The sequence below is a fragment of the Littorina saxatilis genome, linkage group LG3 (assembly GCF_037325665.1).
Source record: "Littorina saxatilis isolate snail1 linkage group LG3, US_GU_Lsax_2.0, whole genome shotgun sequence".
NCBI lineage: Eukaryota > Metazoa > Mollusca > Gastropoda > Littorinimorpha > Littorinidae > Littorina > Littorina saxatilis.
This window is the reverse complement of record NC_090247.1, coordinates 61,937,192-61,959,922: the sequence shown is the minus strand read 5'-3', so window position 1 is coordinate 61,959,922 and position 22,731 is coordinate 61,937,192. Positions and strand designations below refer to the sequence as shown.

The following is a 22,731-nucleotide window of genomic DNA, read 5'->3' as shown; positions in this document are numbered from 1 at the left end:
CTGGCCAACAGCTCCGTGGTTTCCAGATCTTCGCGGTCTCACCCACGTAGACCCTCTACCTCTGGATCTGGACGGGGGAGGTCTGCTCCAGCCTCGATCATGCCTCCCTCATCCACGTCCAGAGAGTCTGTGCTTGACCGCATGGCTCTTGTGCGCTCCAAACTGCTTGCACTAGGATTGCACAAGAGTTCAGTAGAGTTTTCCTTGAACGCTAAGAGGCGATCAACTAATCAGCTCTACGACTTACGCTGGAGAGCTTGGGCCACCTTCGCCTTGTCCAAGGGGATAAAGCCGCTTTATCCCTCAACACAGGACTTGGCCAACTTCCTGGTGGAAGTGTATCAAAAGAAGAGTCTTTCTTCTAAGACTCTTCTTGGATACAGATCTGCCATCGCTTCCACGATTGCGGCCGCTACTGGTCGCAGAACTGAACACTTGATCAGGTCCTCCCTCATCGCTAATGTCCTTTCGGGTATTAGCAATGCAGCGGTGTCTAAACCTCGGGTTTCATTTCCCAAGGGGGATGTCTTTCTGGTCCTCAAACTCCTGCGTAGCAATGAGTTTGAACCCCTGGCAGGCATCAGTATCAAGTTGCTGATTTTTAAGACTAATTGTTCCTCATCGCTTTAGCCACTTGCCGTAGACTCAGTGGTATTCAAGCTTTGAGTGGCCTGGACTTTGACATTGAGTTCACCACACAGCAGTGGTTGCTAGCATGGTCACGTCAGTCTAAGGTATGTTTCTTGGGTATATTTTCTTTTACGGTAGTACTGTTCGAAAATTGCCTGGGTATCTTAATCCTTGGATTTAAGTGATTTTGATTAAGGAGTTTAATACTCTACATATCACCCTCACACCACTCTGGTATTCTGTGCAAGAATAGTACTGTCGAGGTAAGTGTTATATTGACTGTAAGGCTTCTTTTTAAGCCTACTGTCTATATGATACTTACCGAGACAGTACTATTAGAGTTTCCCTCCCGCCTCCCCTCTTGATATGTTATGGGCTTTTTGAGGGTCTGCAGCTCATAAAGAAAGAGGACGCGCCACCTACATCCTGTAAGGGGGAAGCACTCGGACAGTGCTTGGGATCCACGGTGGCGCATGGTTATGGGAGATAATTGTACCCACTCAGCGTTTTGTCCAATTTTTTCGGCCTATAATAGATAATGTGCAAGAATAGTACTGTCTCGGTAAGTATCATATAGACAGTAGGCTTAAAAAGAAGCCTTACATTCTGCAGCAATGACTATGTTTCCATGATTTGAATTTACATTTGAAAGACAGTTCCGGACATTATTTAACCTTGATGAAACCAAGTTACTCATAAAATTAGAATATATGTCGTGTACATGAAGTCACTGGCTGAATGTAATGCCTGTTATTAAAATGATTGCAGAGGATCCAGTACTAGGTATAAGAAAATCAAGTAATATTTTCTGTGCTGAAGTTTATTGTGACAGAGAAGGAAAGTTCGACTCAACATTAGGAAGGGATTTACAGCTGTGTTTTGTGCTAGTTTTTGTTTTTCAGAAACTGTTGCATTACTGATTTTTATTAAAAATAAAGTTATTTAACATTTGAAAACGGGTTTAGAATGCATCATGTGTAAATTAAGTAATGAGTTTTTCACAATATTAGCAGGTAGAGTTAATTTTATATTGATTATTTGCATACACACACCAACATGACGTAATATTGAGACATTTTTAATTGTATTTAATGGAACACTTTTATCATGATATACAAAACATAATTAACATGTACATGTACCCAGTTTCAAATAAGCAACAACAGAATAAAAAAAATGTACAAATCACAAACAAATATCAAAATATGGACTTAACTCATCCTAATCAGCTCTCACACATAAAAACACATACATAGATCACCCAAGAAGCTAGAAGTTACTCTTCGACAGAGCAGTCTAAATTCCTAAGCGAGGAACAACTTGCTTCCATCAAGAATAAGTACACATTTTTCATTCCCAAGCAATGAAAAAAAGTCTGAAGAACAAGCAAACAAAAAATTCACAAAGAGCAAACTGATTGGAGTATAATTACACATTAACATGCTTCCATTTGAAACTTCGAGGTCTTCATCGGGGATTGACGCCCGACAAAAGCTAATTGAAGCCCGACGGAGCGAAGCGACGGAGGGCTTCAATTAGACTTTGGGAGGGGGTCAATCCACGATGGAGACCGAGAAGTTTCAAATGGAAGCATGTTAATGTCATTGTAATTCAATCTGATGACGATCTCTTTCCTGCTTTCATGCGGTTGTAAACAGACAGAATTGGTTCTGTTCTGTTCACACACTACTTTCAGTCCACCTACCTGCAAGGGTCAAGTCCCAAGAAATATGTCTCTGTATTCCTATCGCATCACTCTGCTCCTGTTTTGTTTTCTTTCACACACATTTTCCTTTCTTTTTTGACGGGTTTCTGGACAGCAAACTCTAAAACAAATTCTTTTCATCACAAAAGCGATCTTTGGAATTGACTGACGTAGTCCAGAAGAATTCATGCATCAACTTACGTCACGTATTCGACGTCATCACTTCGCATACCTTATGGTCTCGGTATTTCGTTGGCCTTCATATTTCTTACTTGTAAAATGACCCTCAAAGCTAACCGAGACTATTTGAGGCTGTATCAATGCGCCTTGCCAGCAGGTTGTTAATGGATTTTTTAGCGAGTGGTTATCGACAATTAATGACCGGTAATTTTTAATGAGTTTGGGCATTCTGACCAATCACAGGATCTGTTTCATTAAAACGCAAACTTGATTGAATTACAATATGTAAAACAAAACAAAAGCAATTCGCCTTGCTAAATTTGTAATTTTGAGTAGGAAAGTGCATGTTCGTTGGCAGACTGAATTACCATAACTCAAGATGCACTTCCATTTGAAACTTCGTTATCATCATCAGTGACTTGACGCCCTCTCAAAACCAGATAATTGCTGCACCCTGTTGAACTATGAATTCTAGCAAATACATTAACTGATTGCCAAGATAACGGCAGTGTTACAATTATGCTTTGTTTCGAACCAAGTTTTGCCCACCCAGGAGACTTTTTGCATCAGAATACAGAATCTTTAATTGCCCAAGGTTGGGAATTTGTGATGACATTGTGGTTAAGGAACATTTCAATCCAGCCATATACACGAACACACGCATCAACACACTGATCAACAGCATTAATTTAAAACAACACTGGACAGCATAGTATAAACATACATTCACTTAAACTAGCAGTATACACTCAAGCTTCCTCGCCTCAAGTTATACACACACATGCAGGTTACGAAAAACTTCTTAACTCATTGTCTCACATGTACGGATATATCCGTACCCACTCATATGTCTCTATCTGACCTGGTACGGATATATCCACTCAAACTGTTGGCTCCAGTCGCTTCCTGTGTAACGTCGATCTAACGCCTGCATTCCAGCGCGTTGATACACAGTTACTGCACAGTTACTACAATTCTGAGTGACAGAGCTGCTGCAGCACAGCTGGTCTTGGTAAAAAAAAAATTGGTCAACATAGGTGGGGTAGAAAGTGTTAAACAGCACAGTGCATACCCCCTAAAGATAACGGCTATAGCCATAATCGACTCCTGTAGAAGAACAAATAAACACACAAAAAAACACACGAACAACACAGTCTAGTTTAATTTAAAGTCTCTCACTTAAGACTATCACTTATAAGCACCATCATCTGAACTCATAATGACAACGTACAAGCACACCAGTTATACGGAAATACATGTTATGACGTCTACATTAAATACTTTCATTATACATCACTTGTGTCAAAATGTATGCACGGATGGTCCACAATTTAAAGACTACAATCAAATTAAATCATGCCATTCCACAAACGTGGCAACATGATATGTTTGCAAAAACACATGAACATTAGACCCGTTGACTGACAATAATCATTGCATTTTCATATATCATCACAATTGTATACATGGAGGTCTGTGTGTCATGGCTGAGACAGTGAACATGTACGCATGTGTCAACAGGGTCAGAAGGAATGTACAGCATTATTGTCATCACGGAGATTCTGTTGTATAACTCACAGACAAACACATGCACGCATGCACGCACACACACACACTCGCATGTACACTCACAGTGACACAGTGTTATCCCGGTTCCCTGAAACACAAAAACAAAAAATACTATTACCACCCTGTCAGCTTACAAATGTAGGACTGTTCATTAATTTGCTATCATGACAAGCCCAGTACAGAAAAGATGATTAATTATCTCAATCAACACAGCCTCACACTGTGACTTTGTCCTTCAAAAAAAGGGCTAGGTCAAGGGTGATATGCGAGAAGTAAGGGGGAGTATGCTCTATGGGTATACATGTACCATAAACCTGATCAAACAGTTCAAACCAAATAACATTCTGACAAATAACTGATGCTTTGAGCAACTTATTCGGGTTGCTTCCTCCCAGTGGTGTTAGCTAGCAACGAGAGTCGCGCTACCCAGGTGTGTTTATGTGTAATCAGCCACCTGCACTTTTGGCAGTGGTGACACCAGGATGGGACATGGATATCGTCTGTGAGTCTGCACATAAAGTTGACCCATGTCTGTTCCGGCCTGGATTTGAGCCCGTGACCCTAGGATCATGAGTCCAGTGTTCTATGAAATGAGCAACCAGGCCCCAATTTTAAACCAAAACATTAGGAAAATTACAAACATACACATCACGCAGGGGCCTGTACCTGGATGCCTAACTCTAAAATGTACAAAATAAAAGAACAAAGAACACTCAAGACTACAGATGTTTCTTTCCTTATCTTCTTCGTTGATGGGCTTGAAACTCCCCCATCCTGCACGAGTGGGATTTTACATGCAGGACTGTATTTCAGACCTGTTTACCCTAAACCTGAGGCAAGAGTACTTTTTCAAAAAGTTGGTGTACTTTGCAAGCAAAGCCATATGGGCTAGGCAAAACGTACGCCGTGGGTGCAAACGTGTTTGTGTAAGAATAGCATGTCTTGTGAACATCTTCAGAATTTAACTCCTTCCGATACAACAGGGATAAAACAATTTTATTTACCTGTCAGTTTATAACATTATAACCAGTGTCTTCCAAGCAGATTGATAATGAAAAGATGAAGTTCGTGAAATAACATCTGCGGTTGACAGTGGCAAGTTCATTTTTACAATCATCTCAGAAAACATTGCTTCAGCACGGACTACAGCCTTTTCTTCTGGCAGGATTTGCTTTGCGGGAATGAACTTAATAATTCCTTGGCAGCTTTCAGCGGATTTCTTTGCAGCAACCTTGTCCATGTGAGTTTTGGAACTGCAGTGTCGTTTTTCCCATAGTAGACTCCACAATTCCTGGCTCTTTCTTATATTTCTCCAAGAAAATCTGCTGCTTCTGCTGTTTAGACTTGGTACAGTCATCCGAAACTGGCACATTTTACCGCTTCATTTTGCCACGATTGTCCAGACGATCGCACGTGCCAACAACTGAACAAGGTTTCCACAGCTGAAGACTCGCTGTCATAGTTATCTCCCTTCGACCGAAACCGGTATCAGTTGTACCATCCCGTAATCAGCACACCAACACCGGAAAACGTATTCTAGACTTTTTCTTATGCGTATTTTGTGCGTGTGTCGCGTATTTGCGTACTGATAATAATTTGGCGTACAAAATACGCCCAAATCGTACTGGTAAACAGGTCCTTTCCGGGGACCCTTATAAAAACTAGGAAAGTTGCCTTGGATTTTCAGGTGATTAAACGCAAAAACTTCCTACCTTTACCTGGTCCCAGTAATGGCTCTTGGACTTGAAACACCGTTGCCATCCATGGGCTGCTGACTGTTCATTCTGCGTCGTGCATCCATGGATTCGTTGGACGATCTGGCAATCTCAGGAAGGCTTCTATCTGCTATGTCCTCCCTTATAGCCCCGTAGTGACTGTGAGCCGCATCAATGCGCTTGGCTGCAAACAAGTTACCTGAGTTTCTAGATTAAAGTCTTTGGTTTTATTTTATTGATGGAATGGTCGTTGCTTTTCAGAATAAGAATCTAAATATCACTCCTTTACCCCCCTCATAGAAAATGTCATTTGGCTTTAGCAAGAAGAACACACACAAAATCCTAGACCATGACTATATATCATAAATGTGGAAGTGAGACAGGTTAGATGCGCCAGAAGAACATTTTAGATTTTCATGTATGTGTATTCGATAAAGTGTCGTTATTGTTATGAAGAAACCAAGTTGTTAAATGTACTCTGCTTCTGATCTCTCGACCGTACCTAAACAGAGTCTATGATCACAAAACTAAAAGTACCAAACAGTCTCTACCTTTGAATATATTAGGTTTTCTGATGTTGGCCAAGAAGGGCATGCTGGCGTAAAACGAGAAAACAGCAAGGCAAGCAACAACACAGATGATGATCACAGAAACAGAGCTGGGCATCGGTCGACTGCACTGGAAACGATTGGACCACATCAAGCGAGTGTAGTTCATCTGTAATACACAAACACAGAAAGAAAACATGAAAGTTTCCTGCAGTTCGTTAGTAAAATGTTGGTATACAGAGTCTATAAGACTTGAAGGTAACATAACAATGGAATATTTGGAGTCAAACTAAATGAAAAATGTACGATTCATGTGGCGGAAAGATCAAATTGTTCTTTATCATTTATATCAGATTCTTCTGATCATGCATGAAAGTTGCAAAATACAAGCACTTCCATCTTGCATCTCTGTTAAATGAAGTTCTCTTTTTCTTTAGCTTTAGAAATCCCATAATGTGACTGATAAACTGGCTGTACAAACAAAACAAAAAAATGGGGGAGGGGGGGGGAGGGGGGGGGGGAGGAGTGGAGGAGGTCCACTGTATTGTTATCCTCAAAATAGACATACCATGTCAACCAAGTCCATGCACATGTGCCCCCCATTCTTGGTCTTCAGTTCCACGTACTTCTTGTTCATCTCTTGGTAGACACTTCTGCACACTGTACACACTGAGCTGATGTTCTTTCCTGTGTCATTTGCCTGAAACACACACACACACACACTGTACACACTGAGCTGATGTTCTTTCCTGTGTCATTTGCCTGAAACACACACACACACACACACTGTACACACTGAGCTGATGTTCTTTCCTGTGTCATTTGCCTGAAACACACACACACACTGTACACACTGAGCTGATGTTCTTTCCTGTGTCATTTGCCTGAAACACACACACACACACACACACTTTTATTTTCTGAATCATCCAGGCAATCCATTCATGGAAGAAAGAGTTTCAGGGAAATAAATGACGCCGGGGGTCCAATAGCCGTGAAGGTCCCCTGGTGGGGGTTTGGGCAATACGCCCCTAGAAGGTGAAGCAGTTTGGCCTTGTAAATATTTATTTAACCCCCTCTGGTGAAAGATATATTGTGCATGTAAAGACAAACACTATTTTGTCCCTCTCACCTGGCTTAAAAAAAAGAAGTTAGTTACAGGCGCATGTACAGTTTACATTGACATGCATTTTTTATTTATTTTTGTTGCTTTCATGGAAATCCGAAAAGAAAATTCTTACCTTCCATGATTTAATAACTAGCCCTACAGCTAAACTGCAAGGGAAATCAAAATGATGTAACTAATGTAGGACTAACTTACTGGTCTGATGTTCACATTGCTGAGAAAGCACCTGATAGGCGGTAAAACTAACTTACAGTTATGCTTGCAATGTTCAGAAAGCACCTGATAGGCGGTAAAAGTAACTTACAGTTATGCTTGCAATGTTCAGAAAGCACCTGATAGGCGGTAAAAGTAACTTACAGTTATGCTTGCAATGTTCAGAAAACACAGAGGAACTGGTGAAAATGACTTACCGGTATGAAGCACTTTGCATTGTCAAGAAAGCAGTCAGTAACGTTGGTTTGCATTTCCTGAAGCATCCGCACATCTGCTGTGAAGTTGAAGCTGACTTTTCCACTTGTGGAGTTAACGTCTATAAAGTCATAGCATTCTGAAAGCACAGGCGATTGACATGTTAAAATCTACCACATTAATAACGGCAAAATTTGTTCATCCAGGCAGGGTATGTAAGCAAATCTCCTGTTGACTTTGACAGACGACCAAGCCCGTCAACCCCTGATGAAATGTTGCAACAACAAAAACCAACAACATACAGACAATACTATAATTTGAAAGCTCATAATATTCATAACCAGTGACAACTTGAAATCAGAGACTGACTGTAAAAACACTTGCTAGCGCTAAGAATCCCCTTCTCTCTCTCCAATTTTTAACACACCATTTTGTCACTCACCTTCCTCCTGCTTAGGCTGAGAGAGGAAGTACAGTACAAATATGGCTTTATTTTTTTCATTATGGCACAAGCATTTTGTCAAACTCAAAGGAAAATGATGAAACACTTTAAAAACATGTATGTATATATATATAATCAAAAGCATGCAAGGCCAGTCTCAGCTGCCTTTTCTGGACGGATTCGATTCTTTTCCAAATTTGTTTGTAAGCATTAATTTAATTGACAGGTCTTGCTCTAGTATCACTTCCACAAGTTACGTTAAAAGTGTATATTCCACACACTATTTTTCTCCCTTTTGCACACTTTCTGGTGCTCTCTGCAAGACCCAGGAAGGAAAAAGAAGGGGACTGTGACTTTCCAATGCTAGCTTGGAATGAACAGTGACGGTTGCCCCTGATACCTGTTAATAAATCTGCATGAGATGCACAGACTAACTGTTGTGCAAAAAAAAACCCACGTAGATTTATAATTTAAGAGTTTCTTGTGAGTTCTTGAGCATTGAGGGTGTGTATCCGACTTGTTAGTTCCCGAGTCGCTCCTTTCGCGCTTGTGTGCTGAACGCTCTATCAGTCTCACTGTCCGAGGTGCGTCAACTTAATTGATAGCTGTCCCTATATATTCTTCTGTTCACAGTGTGTATTCGTTATGATGCATTTGTGGTTAAAGTTAACAGACAAAGGGAATTCACATAGTGACCTTTATTGGAGGTGCATGTCCTTGCATAGAAGGGTCCTGACAGACAAAGACAATTTTCAGGCAGACAAATACAGTGGAACCCCTCTTTTAAGACCCCTGAATTTAACTATTTAAGACTTCCTCTTTTTCTAAGACCCTCTGTTCATAAGGCCAAAAAGGAATAGGTCTGTTTACGGTAACATAGGCCCAAGAAATAGGGTCGGTAACATAGGCCCAAGAAATAGGCTCGGTAGGTCGGGATTATTTTTTCTCCAAAAAAACATATTTTTAGGTTATTTGGCAAAAAAAAACAAAAGATTTTTTTTCCCCCAAATGCCAAAAAAAAGTCTAGGGTCGCGCGAAAAAAATAGGGTCGGTCGGGTTACCGTAAACAGACTATTTTTTTGGGGGGGCCTAACCTCTGGGCGGGGATATAGCTCAGTTGGTAGCGCGCTGGATTTGTATTCAGTTGGCCGCTGTCAGCGTGAGTTCGATCCCAGGTTCGGCGGAAATTTATTTCAGAGTCAACTTTGTGTGCAGACTCTCTTCGGTGTCCGAACTCCCCCCCCCCCCCCCCCCCGTGTACACTACATTGGGTGTGCACGTTAAAGATCCCACGATTGCCAAAGGGGCTTTCCTGGCAAAATTGCTTAGGCACAGTTAATAATTGTCTACCTATACCCGTGTGACTTGGAATAATAGGCCGTGAAAGGTAAATATGCGCCAAAATGGCTGCAATTACTGGCCGTATAAAATTTCATCTCACACGGCATCACTGCAGAGCGCCTAGAACTGTACCCACGGAATATGCGCGATATAAGCGTCATTGATTGATTGATTGTAAATTTACCCCCATTTTAAGACTCCCTCCTTTTTAAGACCTGATTTTCTCAGATTTGTGAAGGTCTTAAAAGGGGGGTTCCACTGTACTTCAACACTCACTGTCACAGAAAGCTGAAGCCCAGGTAGTCTTGAAGTTCCTGTAGGTGGAGGTGACCACCTGCACCCTGTCCGCCAGCAGCAGAACGTGTGAACACCGCTCATCACCCTGCACAGAGCATGGTCAACACACACTTTACACTGCAGTCACAGCTAATGCATGGCCAACACACACTTTACACTGCAGTCACAGCTAGAGCATGGCCAACACACACTTTACACTGCAGTCACAGCTAGAGCATGGTCAACACACACTTTACACTGCAGTCACAGCCAGAGCATGGTCAACACACACTTAACACTGCAGTCACAGCTAGTGCATGGTCAACACACACTTTACATTGCAGTCACAGCTAGTGCATGGTCAACACACACTTTACACTGCAGTCACAGCTAGAGCATGGTCAACACACACTTAACACTGCAGTCACAGCTAGAGCATGGTCAACACACACTTTAAACTGCAGTCACAGCTAGTGCATGGTCAACTCACACGTCTTTACACTGCAGTCACAGCTTGAGCATGGTCAACACACACTTTACACTGCAGTCACAGCTAGAGCAAGGTCAACACACACTTTACACTACGTCAGTCACAGCTAGAGCAAGGTCAACACACACTTTACACTACAGTCACAGCTAGTGCATGGTCAACACACACTTTACACTACAGTCACAGCTAGAGCATGGTCAACACACACTTTACACTACAGTCACAGCTAGAGCAAGGTCAACACACACTTTACACTACAGTCACAGCTAGAGCATGGTCAACACACACTTTACACTGCAGTCACAGCTAGAGCATGGTCAACACACACTTTACACTGCAGTCACAGCTAGAGCATGGTCAACACACACTTTACACTACAGTCAGTCTGGTCAACACACACTTTACACTGCAGTCACAGCTAGAGCATGGTCAACACACACTTTACACTGCAGTCACTGTGCACGTTTATGTTGGCTAGCAGGCCAAAGAGTTCTTCTGTAGATAAAAATGTCCACCAAAATACCCGTGTGACCTGGAATAATAGGCCGTGAAAGGTGGATGCAGCGTCTATAGGCTGTTGATCTACTGGCCGATATGAATGCGTGATATATTGTGTAAAAAATTCCATCTCACACTGCATTAATGGGTAACATGCGCCTCGAGTCGCCTTGTGTGGTGAGATACGTGCGCGATATAAATCCTCGTAAATAAATAAATAAAATCTTATATTGTAGACAATCAATTTTAAAACACAAATTAAATAGTACTTGACAGCAATATTCTGATCACAAGAAATAATGTGCACACAAAAAGACATGGTAATCGTATGGTTAACCCCAGTTAAGAAAATCAACAGAAAATACATGGTGCTTATATATTTTTCCTGGTACCAGAGTAAAAAAAACTCCATGAAATACACCAATCTGTACCTGTGAATACCATTATGCCTTAATTATCAGTATAATAATAAATATTCCATACTTTCATTACAACAAATGAAATACTACCACTACCATAAAGAACTTACCTGCAGATCGTCATACAAGTGTACAAAACGAGTGTAGTCTGTCACACACTTTTCACACATGCGGAACGGACGTGCATGATCCAACAAGCATTTGGTAAAGTTGCCCCCAGCCAAGGCAAAGTGATGCAGGATGGAATCACAAGGGTCTGTCACGTTGCTCATGGGAGTGTTGTTGCCGGGCAGATTGTACCAATGTGATAGAGCACCATCAAGCAGGATCTCCATCTTTTGTTCATAGCTTGGCCTGTGTAGAAAGAACACACAGAAAAAAATCAACTAACTGTGAGTGTAACTGTAAGTTAGTAAACTGAGAATAAGTTTTCTTCATAAACACAAAACTGACATTGACAAAAGACAGACCAGTTGGTCAATGATAACATTACTTAACACATTGTAGAAAATGTATTTGATAACAAATTAAATGTTCTAATCTTAAAAGTTAAATGATTTAAAAATTAAACTTCCTCTAAAATGTAAACAAGAAGAGCAAACGCTCGATCGAGTCACTTTCGCAGTTCTGAATATTATATGAGGCATCAGATGGACAGGAAGAAATTGCTATTCACAACACAATGAGTCACGTTCACATAAAATTTGAGCCCGGTCACTTTTATAGTTTCCGAGAAAAGCCCAACGTTAAGTTGTGTGTTGCCGAACAGAAAAGGCTAGTTATCTCCCTTGTTTTTCTGATAACGTTCGTAAAAGGCTACAGATGTAAATACTTTGATGTAAAGAATAATCCTACAAAGTTTCAATCACATCCGATGAACTTTGTCAAAGATATAAAATGTCTAATTTTTCCTTTGACGCTGACCTGTGACCTTGAAAAAGGTCAAAGGTCAACGAAACCATCGTTAAAGTGTAGAGGTCATTGGAGGTCACGACTAAACAAAATATGAGCCCGATCGCTTTGATAGTTTCCGAGAAAAGATATAAAATGTCTAATTTTTCCTTTGACGCTGACCTGTGACCTTGAAAAAGGTCAAAGGTCAACGAAACCATCGTTAAAGTGTAGAGGTCATTGGAGGTCACGACTAAACAAAATATGAGCCCGATCGCTTTGATAGTTTCCGAGAAAAGTCCAACGTTAAGGTGGTGTCTACGGACGGCCGGCCGGACGGCCGGCCGGACGGCCGGCCGGACGGCCGGCCGGCCGGACAGACTAACACTGACCGATTACATAGAGTCACTTTTTCTCAAGTGACTCAAAAATAGTCATTTAGTTTATCTGCATTTAATCTTAATCTTCTTCTTAACTTTATTGAGGTAATCCCTGTACAGGGCAACTACCCTCATTTGCAGTCACAGCTAGTGCATGGTCAACACACACTTTACACTACAGTCACAGCTAGTGCATGGTCAACACACACTTTACACTAGTCACAGCTAGTGTATGGTCAACACACACTTTACACTACAGTCACAGCTAGTGCATGATCAGGTCAATACTTTACACTGCAGTCACGGCTAGTGCATGGTCAACACACACGTCTTAATGCATGTCTTAATTAGTATATTAGCTTCTGGCTGCTCAAATTGTGCCCTAGCTTCTGCAAATTTTCTGTTTAATGTGTATTCCAAATTAAGAATGTATAAATGATTCACTCATAGCTTTTTAAGTTGAACAAAATGAACAAGAACAAAAGACATCACCATTTGAGTGGGGAAAATGTGATCCTTCCCTCCAAGTTCCAACATGCACACACCTATTAACGCTTACACCACACACACACACACAATACGGAAAACAGGAGCCAGGACACACCGACAGACAGACACACCAACAGTATACGGAATACAGGAGTCAGGACACACACACACACAGTGACACACACACACAGAAAACATTGAATACAAGTAAATTAAGGTCCCAAGGTAAGACTTCAATCTTGATGGACTCCATGATGATGATGTGAAGAAGGAAGAAGAAACAGACTCTTTTCATGAAGAAGAGATTTGTTTTTGAGTTGTTCTTTGCTACTGTTAACAAGTGGGAGTCACCTCACACGGACGCATGTTTTAATACAGTATAGAGGAGAAACTCCAGGCCACAAAGCATCCAGTACATGACAGAGAGATAGTAAAATCACCACAATCAAAGAAAATACCATGCTCATTCAATAAATATGGTAAAATCAAAATTTACTGTGAAAATGCTAGCAAAAATGGCGACCCAAAACAAGAACGCACACAAGGAGCGTTTTTGCCGACTAACCTCACGTTCTGTATTGTTGATAACAATCGTGTCTGTGCTGTTTTTGTTTAAATAATATCTAATAAAACTGAAGCATTTGTTTAAATGTTGCCATTTATTGTTGTCTTTGTGAAATGCGAGTGTGTTCCGAGGCGTAACCTGCATACGACTGATGTCAGACTTAGGGTACCTCACTTTGATCAGCGTAAGCCGTACACTCCAAAAGGCAAATGAACTTCAAAGTAAAAAAGCAGATACACTACCAAAACACTGCATACAAAATCTATAAGACTGAGCCAGAATCAATGAAATTTACTTCTTGTATAAAATATTACAATCAAATTAGTTCACGCCGTCACACATGGAACGCAGGTTACCCTCGACTTTCGATTCAAAGTAACTCCACTCACACTGAATAACCATCGGAACGCAGATAACGAACTGATTCGGAGATTACACGCCACACATTGATGATATTTTCAACTGTGTTGTTATGCGATTAACAGCCACAAACAAACAAATGTGCGCCGTCATGTCGACACGGAGGGAGGAACGCAGGTAATACCAAGAGATGTTTCCGATACCGGTCTGATAAAAATCATTGTTTTTCACGAGTGAAGGCTCTTTGGCAGATCTGGTGAGTTGCAAACTGACTATGTATGTTTCATTTAATGTCAAATGCATACATTCTTGTCGATATCGTTGCCTTTGGGCTCATAAATAAAGTCAATCGTCATGTTGTCCCAAAGTGACTTCTGTCGGCATAGAACTTACGGTGCTTCGATCATTGACTAAGAAGAATCTTCCAATGACACTTAGTGTCTTAGTTACTTTCACAACGCGACTGCAGATCTGCAAGGAAATGTATGGTAGGGCCGGAAATAAGCTCAACTGCCCAGACAGGGAGGATCCTCGATGCCTCATAGATACTCATAGGATATGTTTTCCGCCGATTTTTTTTTTAAAGAATCCTATCAAATTTGCTATTCCAAAAGTACCCTATGACACGACTCGAGTGGCAAAGAACATTCTCCGCAATTCCCGTCTCAGTTCGTGCTGCCGTTTCGGATCCGGATCCTATCGTCATCTTAGTTCTTACACAAAAAGACACACAGCAACCAGCTTTAAAAGTTAGATTATGTAAGAACCATTTGAACCAGTGATTTTTTTCTTTTGTTAATCAGATACTACAGTAATTCTGCTTTATGAAAAGCTATATTTCAAAAACAAAACTTAAGATAAAATTTGAATTTTGACCAGTTTTCCCCCTTTCTGTCACACTGAAGAACAACTCATTATATTTTACCAGAAGAGATTGTTTCTTCGCTCCAAAAATACATACCTGGATGTCTCTGCCACGGACGACTGCTGCTTCGCTTTAATTTCATCCTCTGAAATGGCAGCTACAATTGCTACCGCAAAGATGAATACTCGTGCAATCATGACTGAAACTTCAGTAGGGAAATTTCCCAGCAATGAAAGCGAACTGTTTTGGTCATGTGGTAAACAGCATGTGACTTTAGTGGTCTTTTTGCCGCAATCCCGAAAAACTAAAACAAATTCACAACACTTCCGGTACAAGAGTTATCTCCCGTATCAAAACTTCCACTTTGGTCGTCCCACCTCATTGTATTTTTCGCGTCATCTCTCTTATCCCTGCAAGATGTCCAGGCAAGCTGCACGGACAGGCGATCCAAGGAAAGTGGTCAGTCGACTTTGGTTAAACTTAATGTGATTGGTAACACTGGATTTTCGGATTGATGTGTTTTGGTTTGCAGTCAATAAACTCTCTCTCTCTGTCTGTCTGTCTGTCTGTCTGTGTGTCTCTCTCTCTCTCTCTGTATGCCTGTCTGTCTCTCTCTCTCTGTCTGTCTGTCTGTCTCTCTCTCTCTCTCTCTCTCTCTCTCTCTCTCTCTCTCTCTCTCTCTCTCTCTCTCTTCTTCTTCTTCCGTTTTTTCTTAGACAGCCACCTTATACATGTATACAGATCTTGAGGGGGGGGGGGGGGGGGGGGGGGGGTGAAGGTGCTGTTGTAACTTGTGTGCATGAAAACTAGTTCTTCTTCTTCTTCTTCTTCTTCTTCTTCTGTAGAGTACTGGGTTCTTGCGAACGTCTCACTCTCATAGTCCTGCGGTTGAGTCACTGGGGAGTGGGAGTGAAACGACTCCAGGGAGGGGGCCGATGATATTAATGTTGGTAACTTATTCCATTCGGAGATGGTGTGGGGGAAAAATGTGTTTGAAAGGCCTGGGTGGAGGGCGTACTCCTGGTGCAGCCGGCCAGCTCCCCGTGTTCGAGGGTCAGAGGGAGAGGTGTACGCCGCTGCGGCGATGGCTACTAGTGAGTTTTTGATTTTGTACAACATCACTAGTCGCATGCTTTGACGGCGGGTCTCCAGGCTGTCCCAGTTGAGTTTGTTGAGCATAGTGGTAACGGAGCCAGGGTTCCTGTCTGTGTAGTTGTTGAACACATACCTAGCTGCTCGTCACTGGACCTTTTCAAGTGGAGCCTTTTCCTGTTCAAGACAAGGTGGGGGTCCCATACTGTTGCAGCATACTCCAGGGTGGGCCTGACCATTGTGGTGTAGGTTGCCATCTTCGCCTGTTGAGTAACAATAACATAGCATAGGATTAATACTGGAGTTATCCAGTGCTTTAGATAAGGACGTTGATTTCAAAAAACGAATGTGATGAACTGTTTATTGTCTACGCTGCTCACTGTTTCTTCATGTTTTGTGTGTTCCAGAATGGAGAGCTGTTTACTTTGACATATGGAGCACTGGTGGCACAGCTGATGAAAGACTATGAAAATGATGATGAAGTCAACAAACAGCTGGAAAAGATGTAAGCTAGTGTGTTACTCAGTCACTAAGTTACTGTTGTTAGTCTTAGTTGCACAGTTATGGGTTACACATTACACTTCAAGTTCCTGACATGGAGAGACTGGATATGCAGACAGACACAAACACGTATTATATGCGATGAGAGAGTGTGGGTGAGGGGGAGGGAAGCACACACATGCCTACACTACAGTGGGAGTGAGAGAGGTGCACACACACACACTTTGTCTTTTATAAGTTACACACGCACACACAGAGATTCATGAGCACACACACATATGAGCACACACACACACACCCTTCTTTCGTTTCCAAACGTGTATGGCAGTTTGTTTTTTTAAGTAATTACATTTAGTCAAGTTTTGACTAAATGTTTTAACGTAGAGGGGGGAATCGAGACGAGGGTTGTGGTGTATGTGTGTCTGTGTGTGTGTGTAGAGCGATTCAGAGAAAACTACTGGACTGATCTTCATGAAACTTGACATGAGAGATCCTGAGTATGGTATCTCCAGACATATTTTTCATTTTTTTGATAAATAGCTTTGATGACGTCATATCCGGCTTTTCGTGAAAGTTGAGGCGGCACTGTCACGCTCTCATTTTTAAACCAAATTGGTTGAAATTTTGGTCAAGTAATCTTCGACAAAGCCCGGACTTTGGTATTGTATTTCAGCTTGGAGGCTTAAAAATAAATTAATGAGTTTGCTCATTAAAGTTGTCATTAAAATCGATTTTTCGCAAACAGACTTAAAATTGATTGCATCGTATTCTTCATCATATTCTGAATCTAAAAATATATACATATGTCATGTTTACTCTTAAAATGTGATCACAATTAACGAAAATGGATTAATTAGTCTTACGATAAAAATTTAAGAAATCGATCCAAAAATGATTTCATCTTATTCTTTATCATTTCCTGATTCCAAAAACATAATAGATATGATAGGTTGTATTCAAAACAAGCTCAGAAAGTTAACAAGAATACTGAAAAGCGCGCTTTGCTGCTCAGCACAATACGCTGCCGCGCTATTCTGGCGTGTTCATTTCACTGCGTTTTGCACGTGGAAGGTGAGCGATTTCCTTCTCGCGGGGATTGACGAAGCTGTACTGTCTTTGTGAAAAACTACAGTGCGTTCAGTTTCATTCCGTGAGTTCGACAGCTTGACTAAATATAGTAATTTCGCCTTACGCGACGTTATAATTATGAACAAAGAAACGTACTGCGGCTGCAAGTGCTAACTGCCATTGAACTTGCTTCAGGGGATACAACATTGGCGTCAGAATCATAGAAGACTTTCTGGCTCGGGCCAATTCCGGGCGTTGCAACGACTTCAGAGATGTTGCGGACGTGATCTCAAAGGTGGCCTTCAAGATGTACCTGGGCATTACTCCAGTGGTGAGCAACTGGAGCCCTGCCGGAGACGAGTTCTCCCTGTTGCTGGAGAACAACCCGCTGACCGACTTTGTGGAGCTGCCGGAGGGCCATGACTCACTTAACTACTCCAACATCCTGTGTGGCGTCTTGAAGGGAGCGCTGGAAATGGTTTGTAGTATTTTATTTTGCTTTGACTTGGACTTTGCTTTTTAAGAATTAGAGTACACTGTGGAACCCCCCCTTTGAAGGCACCCCAATTTGAGACTCCCTCTCTTTTAAGACCTTGTTTTCTCAGACTTTCTGTTCATAACCTCTGTAAATTTACCCCCATTTTAAGACTCCCTCCTATTTAAGACCTGATTTTCTCAGATTTTTTTAGGTCTTAAAAGGGGGATTCCATTGTGGAAAGAAGTGAAATCTATTGTGGAACATCATTGTAATATATAACCTCTCAAGCTCTTCTTGAGACTTTTTTTAGTGGCTTTGTAAAATGACTTTAAATGTTACTCAACCTACTCTGTCAACAAGTTGTTTACACCCCTAGCCAACCAGAGATGACTTATTGGAGCTCCAAATTATTTTCCTGAGGTATTTTAAATATTTCCTAATAGAAATCAACTATTTTTGCCAGCTTTAATGCTCTGATTTTTTTTTCTCTACAGATTCAGATGGATGTTGATGTGAAGTTTGTCCAAGATCACTTAAAGGGAGACAACATCACCGAGGTTCGACTCAAGTTCATTAAACGCCTGGAAGATGCAGTACCCGTCGGGGAAGATTAGACTTAGAGTAGGAGTGATGGGATACAATCTCTGACATAGATATACAACAAGACTCTGCATGTCATATTTTCACAAATCAGTTTGTTTAAATGTTTCCATTTTCCATCAAAGGGAAGTAAGTAAGTGCACTGCAGAGCTAACTTGAGTATTTTGAACCCGTGGAAGAAGATTAGACTGGAAGTAGGATGGGATACAATCTCTGACATAGATATACAGTACTCTGCATGTCACATTTTCCACAAATCAGTTCGTTAGATGTTTCCATTTTCCATCAAAGGGGAGTAAGTGCACTGCAGAGCTAGGGTGAGTGGCTGATCTGAGTATTTTGGTCTTGACTTTTGCAAAGCGCTAATATAACAGCAATGGTTACTGCTCATGTTAATGGTAAATTTGTTCTTGTGAAGACCATGTTATAAATCACACTTACTCTGTCAAGGCTTATGTACAGGATAAGCAGGGCTAACACCCCCAAAAAGTGAAAAACATGAAAAGGCCAGGGTCTACGGCGGCCCCCCTCCCCCCCCTCCCCACCCATAGAAGCTGAGGTTGTATTTTTATTATCTTGTAGGGACAAAGAACAAAGTTTTACTTTAAGAAACATTTGCCGGTTTTCAAAGTGTTCAAAAACCGGATTTCCGGCCAGAACAGGAAAGTTGTTAGCCCTGGATAAGTGCAAACTTCCATTTAGACAAATACAAAACATTTGCAGCCAGGCTGTTTTCTTTGCAGTGAGAATTTCTGTTCTGTTTTCATTTTGTAACTGCCACCTGTGTTGTCGATCTGCGAAATTGATTCAGGAAGATGATTCCCACTCTGTACAGAAACCATCCGGGCTGTTGAGCTTTGGTATGAGCCCAAGTTGAAGGATGGTGTTATCCGAGGTAAAACCAAAAGGCTAAGGCCAACAACAAAAATTAGTCTGTTTACGGTAACATAGGCAGAAAAAAATACGGTCGGTAGGTCGTGATTTTTTTGCCAAAAAACAAAGCCTTTTTTTAAGAAAAAAAATTCAATTTTTTAAAAAAAATTCTCCCCCAAATGCCCCCCAAAAAGTCTAGGGTCGCGCGAAAAAAATAGGGTCGGTCGGGATACCGTAAACAGACTATTTGTTGTGTGTGGCCTAAACAGGTCTGCAGTGATGTGCCCTGTCATTTACATGGGAAGGGAGGTAACTTCAAGTTGGACACTAAATCAAGTCTCAGGCAAGTAAGCCCATGCACCTGGCCCCCTGGTTATGTGAAATTGTGCAATAGCGTAGTTACCTCCCTTTAAACATTTGTTGGACACATTTGTTCCATTGTCACTTATTCTGAAGAATGTAAAGAAAGCTATGCAGTTCAGCTGTAGACAAATACACGCCGTGGATGGTGGCACGCCTAGTTTTTTCCACCGCAGGAACAACACCCAATTCGTTCCCCCGCAAGACGAACAACATGGTAGGTGTCTCCAAATTAATGCCTTAAAATAGTAGATAACCAGACTTTCTAGTATTGAAGTTTATATCATACTGTTCGGTACTTTATTTTGCATTGGATCAGCTAGTTGTCTTACCATTTACACTCTCGTGTACTACATAAAAGAAGAAATGTCATCAAGACAAGTCAGAAACACTGTCTCCCACGTTAAAAATGATGAAATAACACAAAGCACGGTCAACAGAAGGGCTTACATCTTTTTGCTGGTCAAAGTCAAGCTACTTGTGGATACTGCTCTTCATTTTTAAGTTTAAGCTTACCTTAGTTTAGACTCACGATCGGTTCAAAGAACAACAGTGAAATTTGACGGGGTAAGATCCCCGCAGCTTGGTCAAAAATGCGGGGGACCTTATCTGGTGTCTGCGGGGGACCTTACCCACTGAGAATCGAGTACCACAAAATAACGCTAGATTAGAGCAGCTTATCCACGATGCTGGTGCCCAAAAACGCGCATACAAGGCTGCAAGGTATCGAAGATTAAACTGTGAGTATTAAAATAGTGCTTTGAATGGTAGTTCTTGGTTAATTTGTACGAAATTGAGACCTCTCTGTTTAATTTTCACGGACTTCGGCAGAAAATCGAACGCCACTGTTCACGAGTACACAACAAGACATAAATTACATATTATACATATAGCCTAGGCAATTCTGCTTCAGAATATCTATACTTAATAATGTGATTTGCCACAACGTACCTTCACAGGGCAATTCCTTTGCGAGATAACAATTTTGCTTCCGCGTGCGGGGGAACGAATTGGGTGTTGTTCCTGCGGTGGAAAAAACTGGGCGTGCCACCATCCATGGCGTGAAGTACGATTGAGAGTTTAGACTTTAAGCATACATTAAAAACATTGTGTTGATTGAAAGTTTTTTGGGGATTATTCTGTGTATATTTATATTTGTATGAACACTTGTTTATAAGAAAGAGTGTATGTGATCAAGATTTGTTTTTCAGACTGTGCGTAAGCTGCATTCATTTGCATGTGTTTGAACTATTGGTACTATCAGCTCCTCCGAAAACGGCGAAAAAACGGTCATACACGTAAAATTCCACTCGTGCAAAAAACACGAGTGTACGTGGGAGTTTCAGCCCACGAACGCAGAAGAAGAAGAAGAAGAAAAGGTACTATCAGTGTCACATACTTGTTTGAAAGTGATGACAGAGAAGCAATGTGGATGTTCCTAGGTAGCTGTCAAATCACATCATTTTACTTTGACTGGTTCTTCTTTTGAAGAAGTCCGAAATTCAGCACTTAGATGAGTAGTGCTTACCAAAACGTGACTGCAAAATTGACATGCTAGGCTTTGGCAGAATACTCTGTGTTTTGTCAACAGATTTTGATATAGGTTATTTTAAGAAAAGTAGGTTTTTCTAGTATCAAGCATGAGTGATCATTTGGTTCATTTGATTTTGTTTGATTAACATTTCAAGAGTCTGTAGCTGCTAGGAAAAGTCATGTGTGCTGTTTTCTTGAGACAGTGTTAACCAGTTCGGTGTGTTTTAGTATGTGTTTGGTTGAGAGAGAGAGAGAGAGAGAGAGAGAGAGAGAGAGAGAGAGAGAGAGAGAGAGAGAGAGAGAGAGAGAGAGAGAGAGAGAGAGAGAGAGAGAGAGAGAGATTACACTGTGATTTTTGTTGCCTTCTTTGATTTGATTACTAGATTATTTCCACTGTTTGCCCTCACGCTGATGTGTATAATGAATTACCAACATTAAAGCAAAAATGTCCTTCATTTCTCTCTTGTTGACATCTTTTTAGCCGTAATTTGTACATTCCGAAAAAACCCAGTAAGGCTAATGTACTTGAACAGTGTGTTTGAGTATACATATTTATTTCTAGCTGTTTGGATAAGGCCATGATGTTAAGAAACCACATCAAGAATGCAGGACATTGTATTTGTTTTGTTTTGACTTGCGTCAAAATGCAGGACATTGTATTTGTTTTGTTTTGACTTGCGTCACGTCTTTGCATTGCTTGTTTTAAAATTTTGGGGTACAGATTAAAAAAGAGAATGCAAAATCTTTGTTGTTCATGGAAATTTGATGTTTTCAGCTACATATATCTTTTTCATGCTTTTCTTATTTTTCTTTCTTTTCCACACGAATGTGAGCATATAATACACACACCTACACACACTCACAATCACTCACAGACACATACAGAGAGAAAGACACACACTCGCACTCACACCCACACACGCACACATATAATTCAAAGAACCAGAACCCTTTGTTAGCATAATAATTCTCATTTTACTACAGGGATGGGATACAGAAATAAAGAAAACACGCCACTCAATTGCCATACGGCCAGATGCATGTGTTAGATTTGTTATCTTTTGCAAATCTAGAACAGCTCGTGCAGCAAACTATTCATTTTCTGGAAATCCTAAACAGATAGACTGCTAACATTCCAATCAAGAATAAAACAAAAACAAGAAAGATTACATTTTTGGAATGTTTAATTCAGTAAGAAATCAACTAGAACCTTGACCTAACGGCCCTATAAAGTTAGGAAAACCAAGTGACATTACAGAAACAAATACTACAGTATGACCATCTTGGAGACATTTTAAGATAAGTCACAGCAACATTTCTTTATTTTTT

General features: G+C 41.0%; 3 protein-coding genes across 6 annotated transcripts in view; 2 read left to right on the top strand and 1 right to left on the bottom strand.

The window, feature by feature from the left end:
* The window catches only part of LOC138962867 (synaptonemal complex protein 1-like), a 33,640-nt gene extending 32,054 nt beyond the window's left edge, over positions 1–1,586 (top strand). The window contains exon 31 of the mRNA XM_070334832.1: positions 1,235–1,586. The gene's annotated coding sequence lies outside the window, so the exon portion shown is untranslated. The remainder of the gene's footprint in view (positions 1–1,234) is intronic.
* A 106-nt stretch (positions 1,587–1,692) lies between these two features.
* Positions 1,693–15,174, bottom strand: LOC138962871 (osteopetrosis-associated transmembrane protein 1-like). Of its 4 annotated transcripts, none has more exons than XM_070334839.1 (9): positions 14,994–15,174; positions 11,458–11,701; positions 9,941–10,046; positions 7,884–8,020; positions 6,916–7,047; positions 6,351–6,516; positions 5,803–5,983; positions 4,148–4,172; positions 1,693–3,523 (listed from the first exon to the last, which is right to left on the bottom strand). In XM_070334839.1, the coding sequence occupies exons 1-8, from the start codon at positions 15,092–15,094 to the stop codon at positions 4,160–4,162; spliced, it is 1,080 nt and encodes a 359-aa protein (XP_070190940.1). In that variant the 5' UTR covers positions 15,095–15,174; the 3' UTR covers positions 1,693–3,523; positions 4,148–4,159. The 4 variants fall into 4 exon arrangements, with proteins under 4 accessions (XP_070190940.1, XP_070190942.1, XP_070190941.1 ...); XM_070334841.1 differs by having other exon boundaries at positions 5,797–5,983; positions 14,994–15,173; XM_070334840.1 differs by having other exon boundaries at positions 1,693–4,172; positions 5,797–5,983; positions 14,994–15,173.
* Positions 15,175–15,229: 55 nt separating this feature from the next.
* LOC138962872 (trafficking protein particle complex subunit 3-like) lies at positions 15,230–19,555 on the top strand. The gene is made up of 4 exons (XM_070334842.1): positions 15,230–15,356; positions 16,397–16,494; positions 17,754–18,036; positions 18,531–19,555. The coding sequence occupies exons 1-4, from the start codon at positions 15,315–15,317 to the stop codon at positions 18,648–18,650; spliced, it is 543 nt and encodes a 180-aa protein (XP_070190943.1). The 5' UTR covers positions 15,230–15,314; the 3' UTR covers positions 18,651–19,555.
* The last annotated feature ends 3,176 nt before the right edge of the window (positions 19,556–22,731 follow it).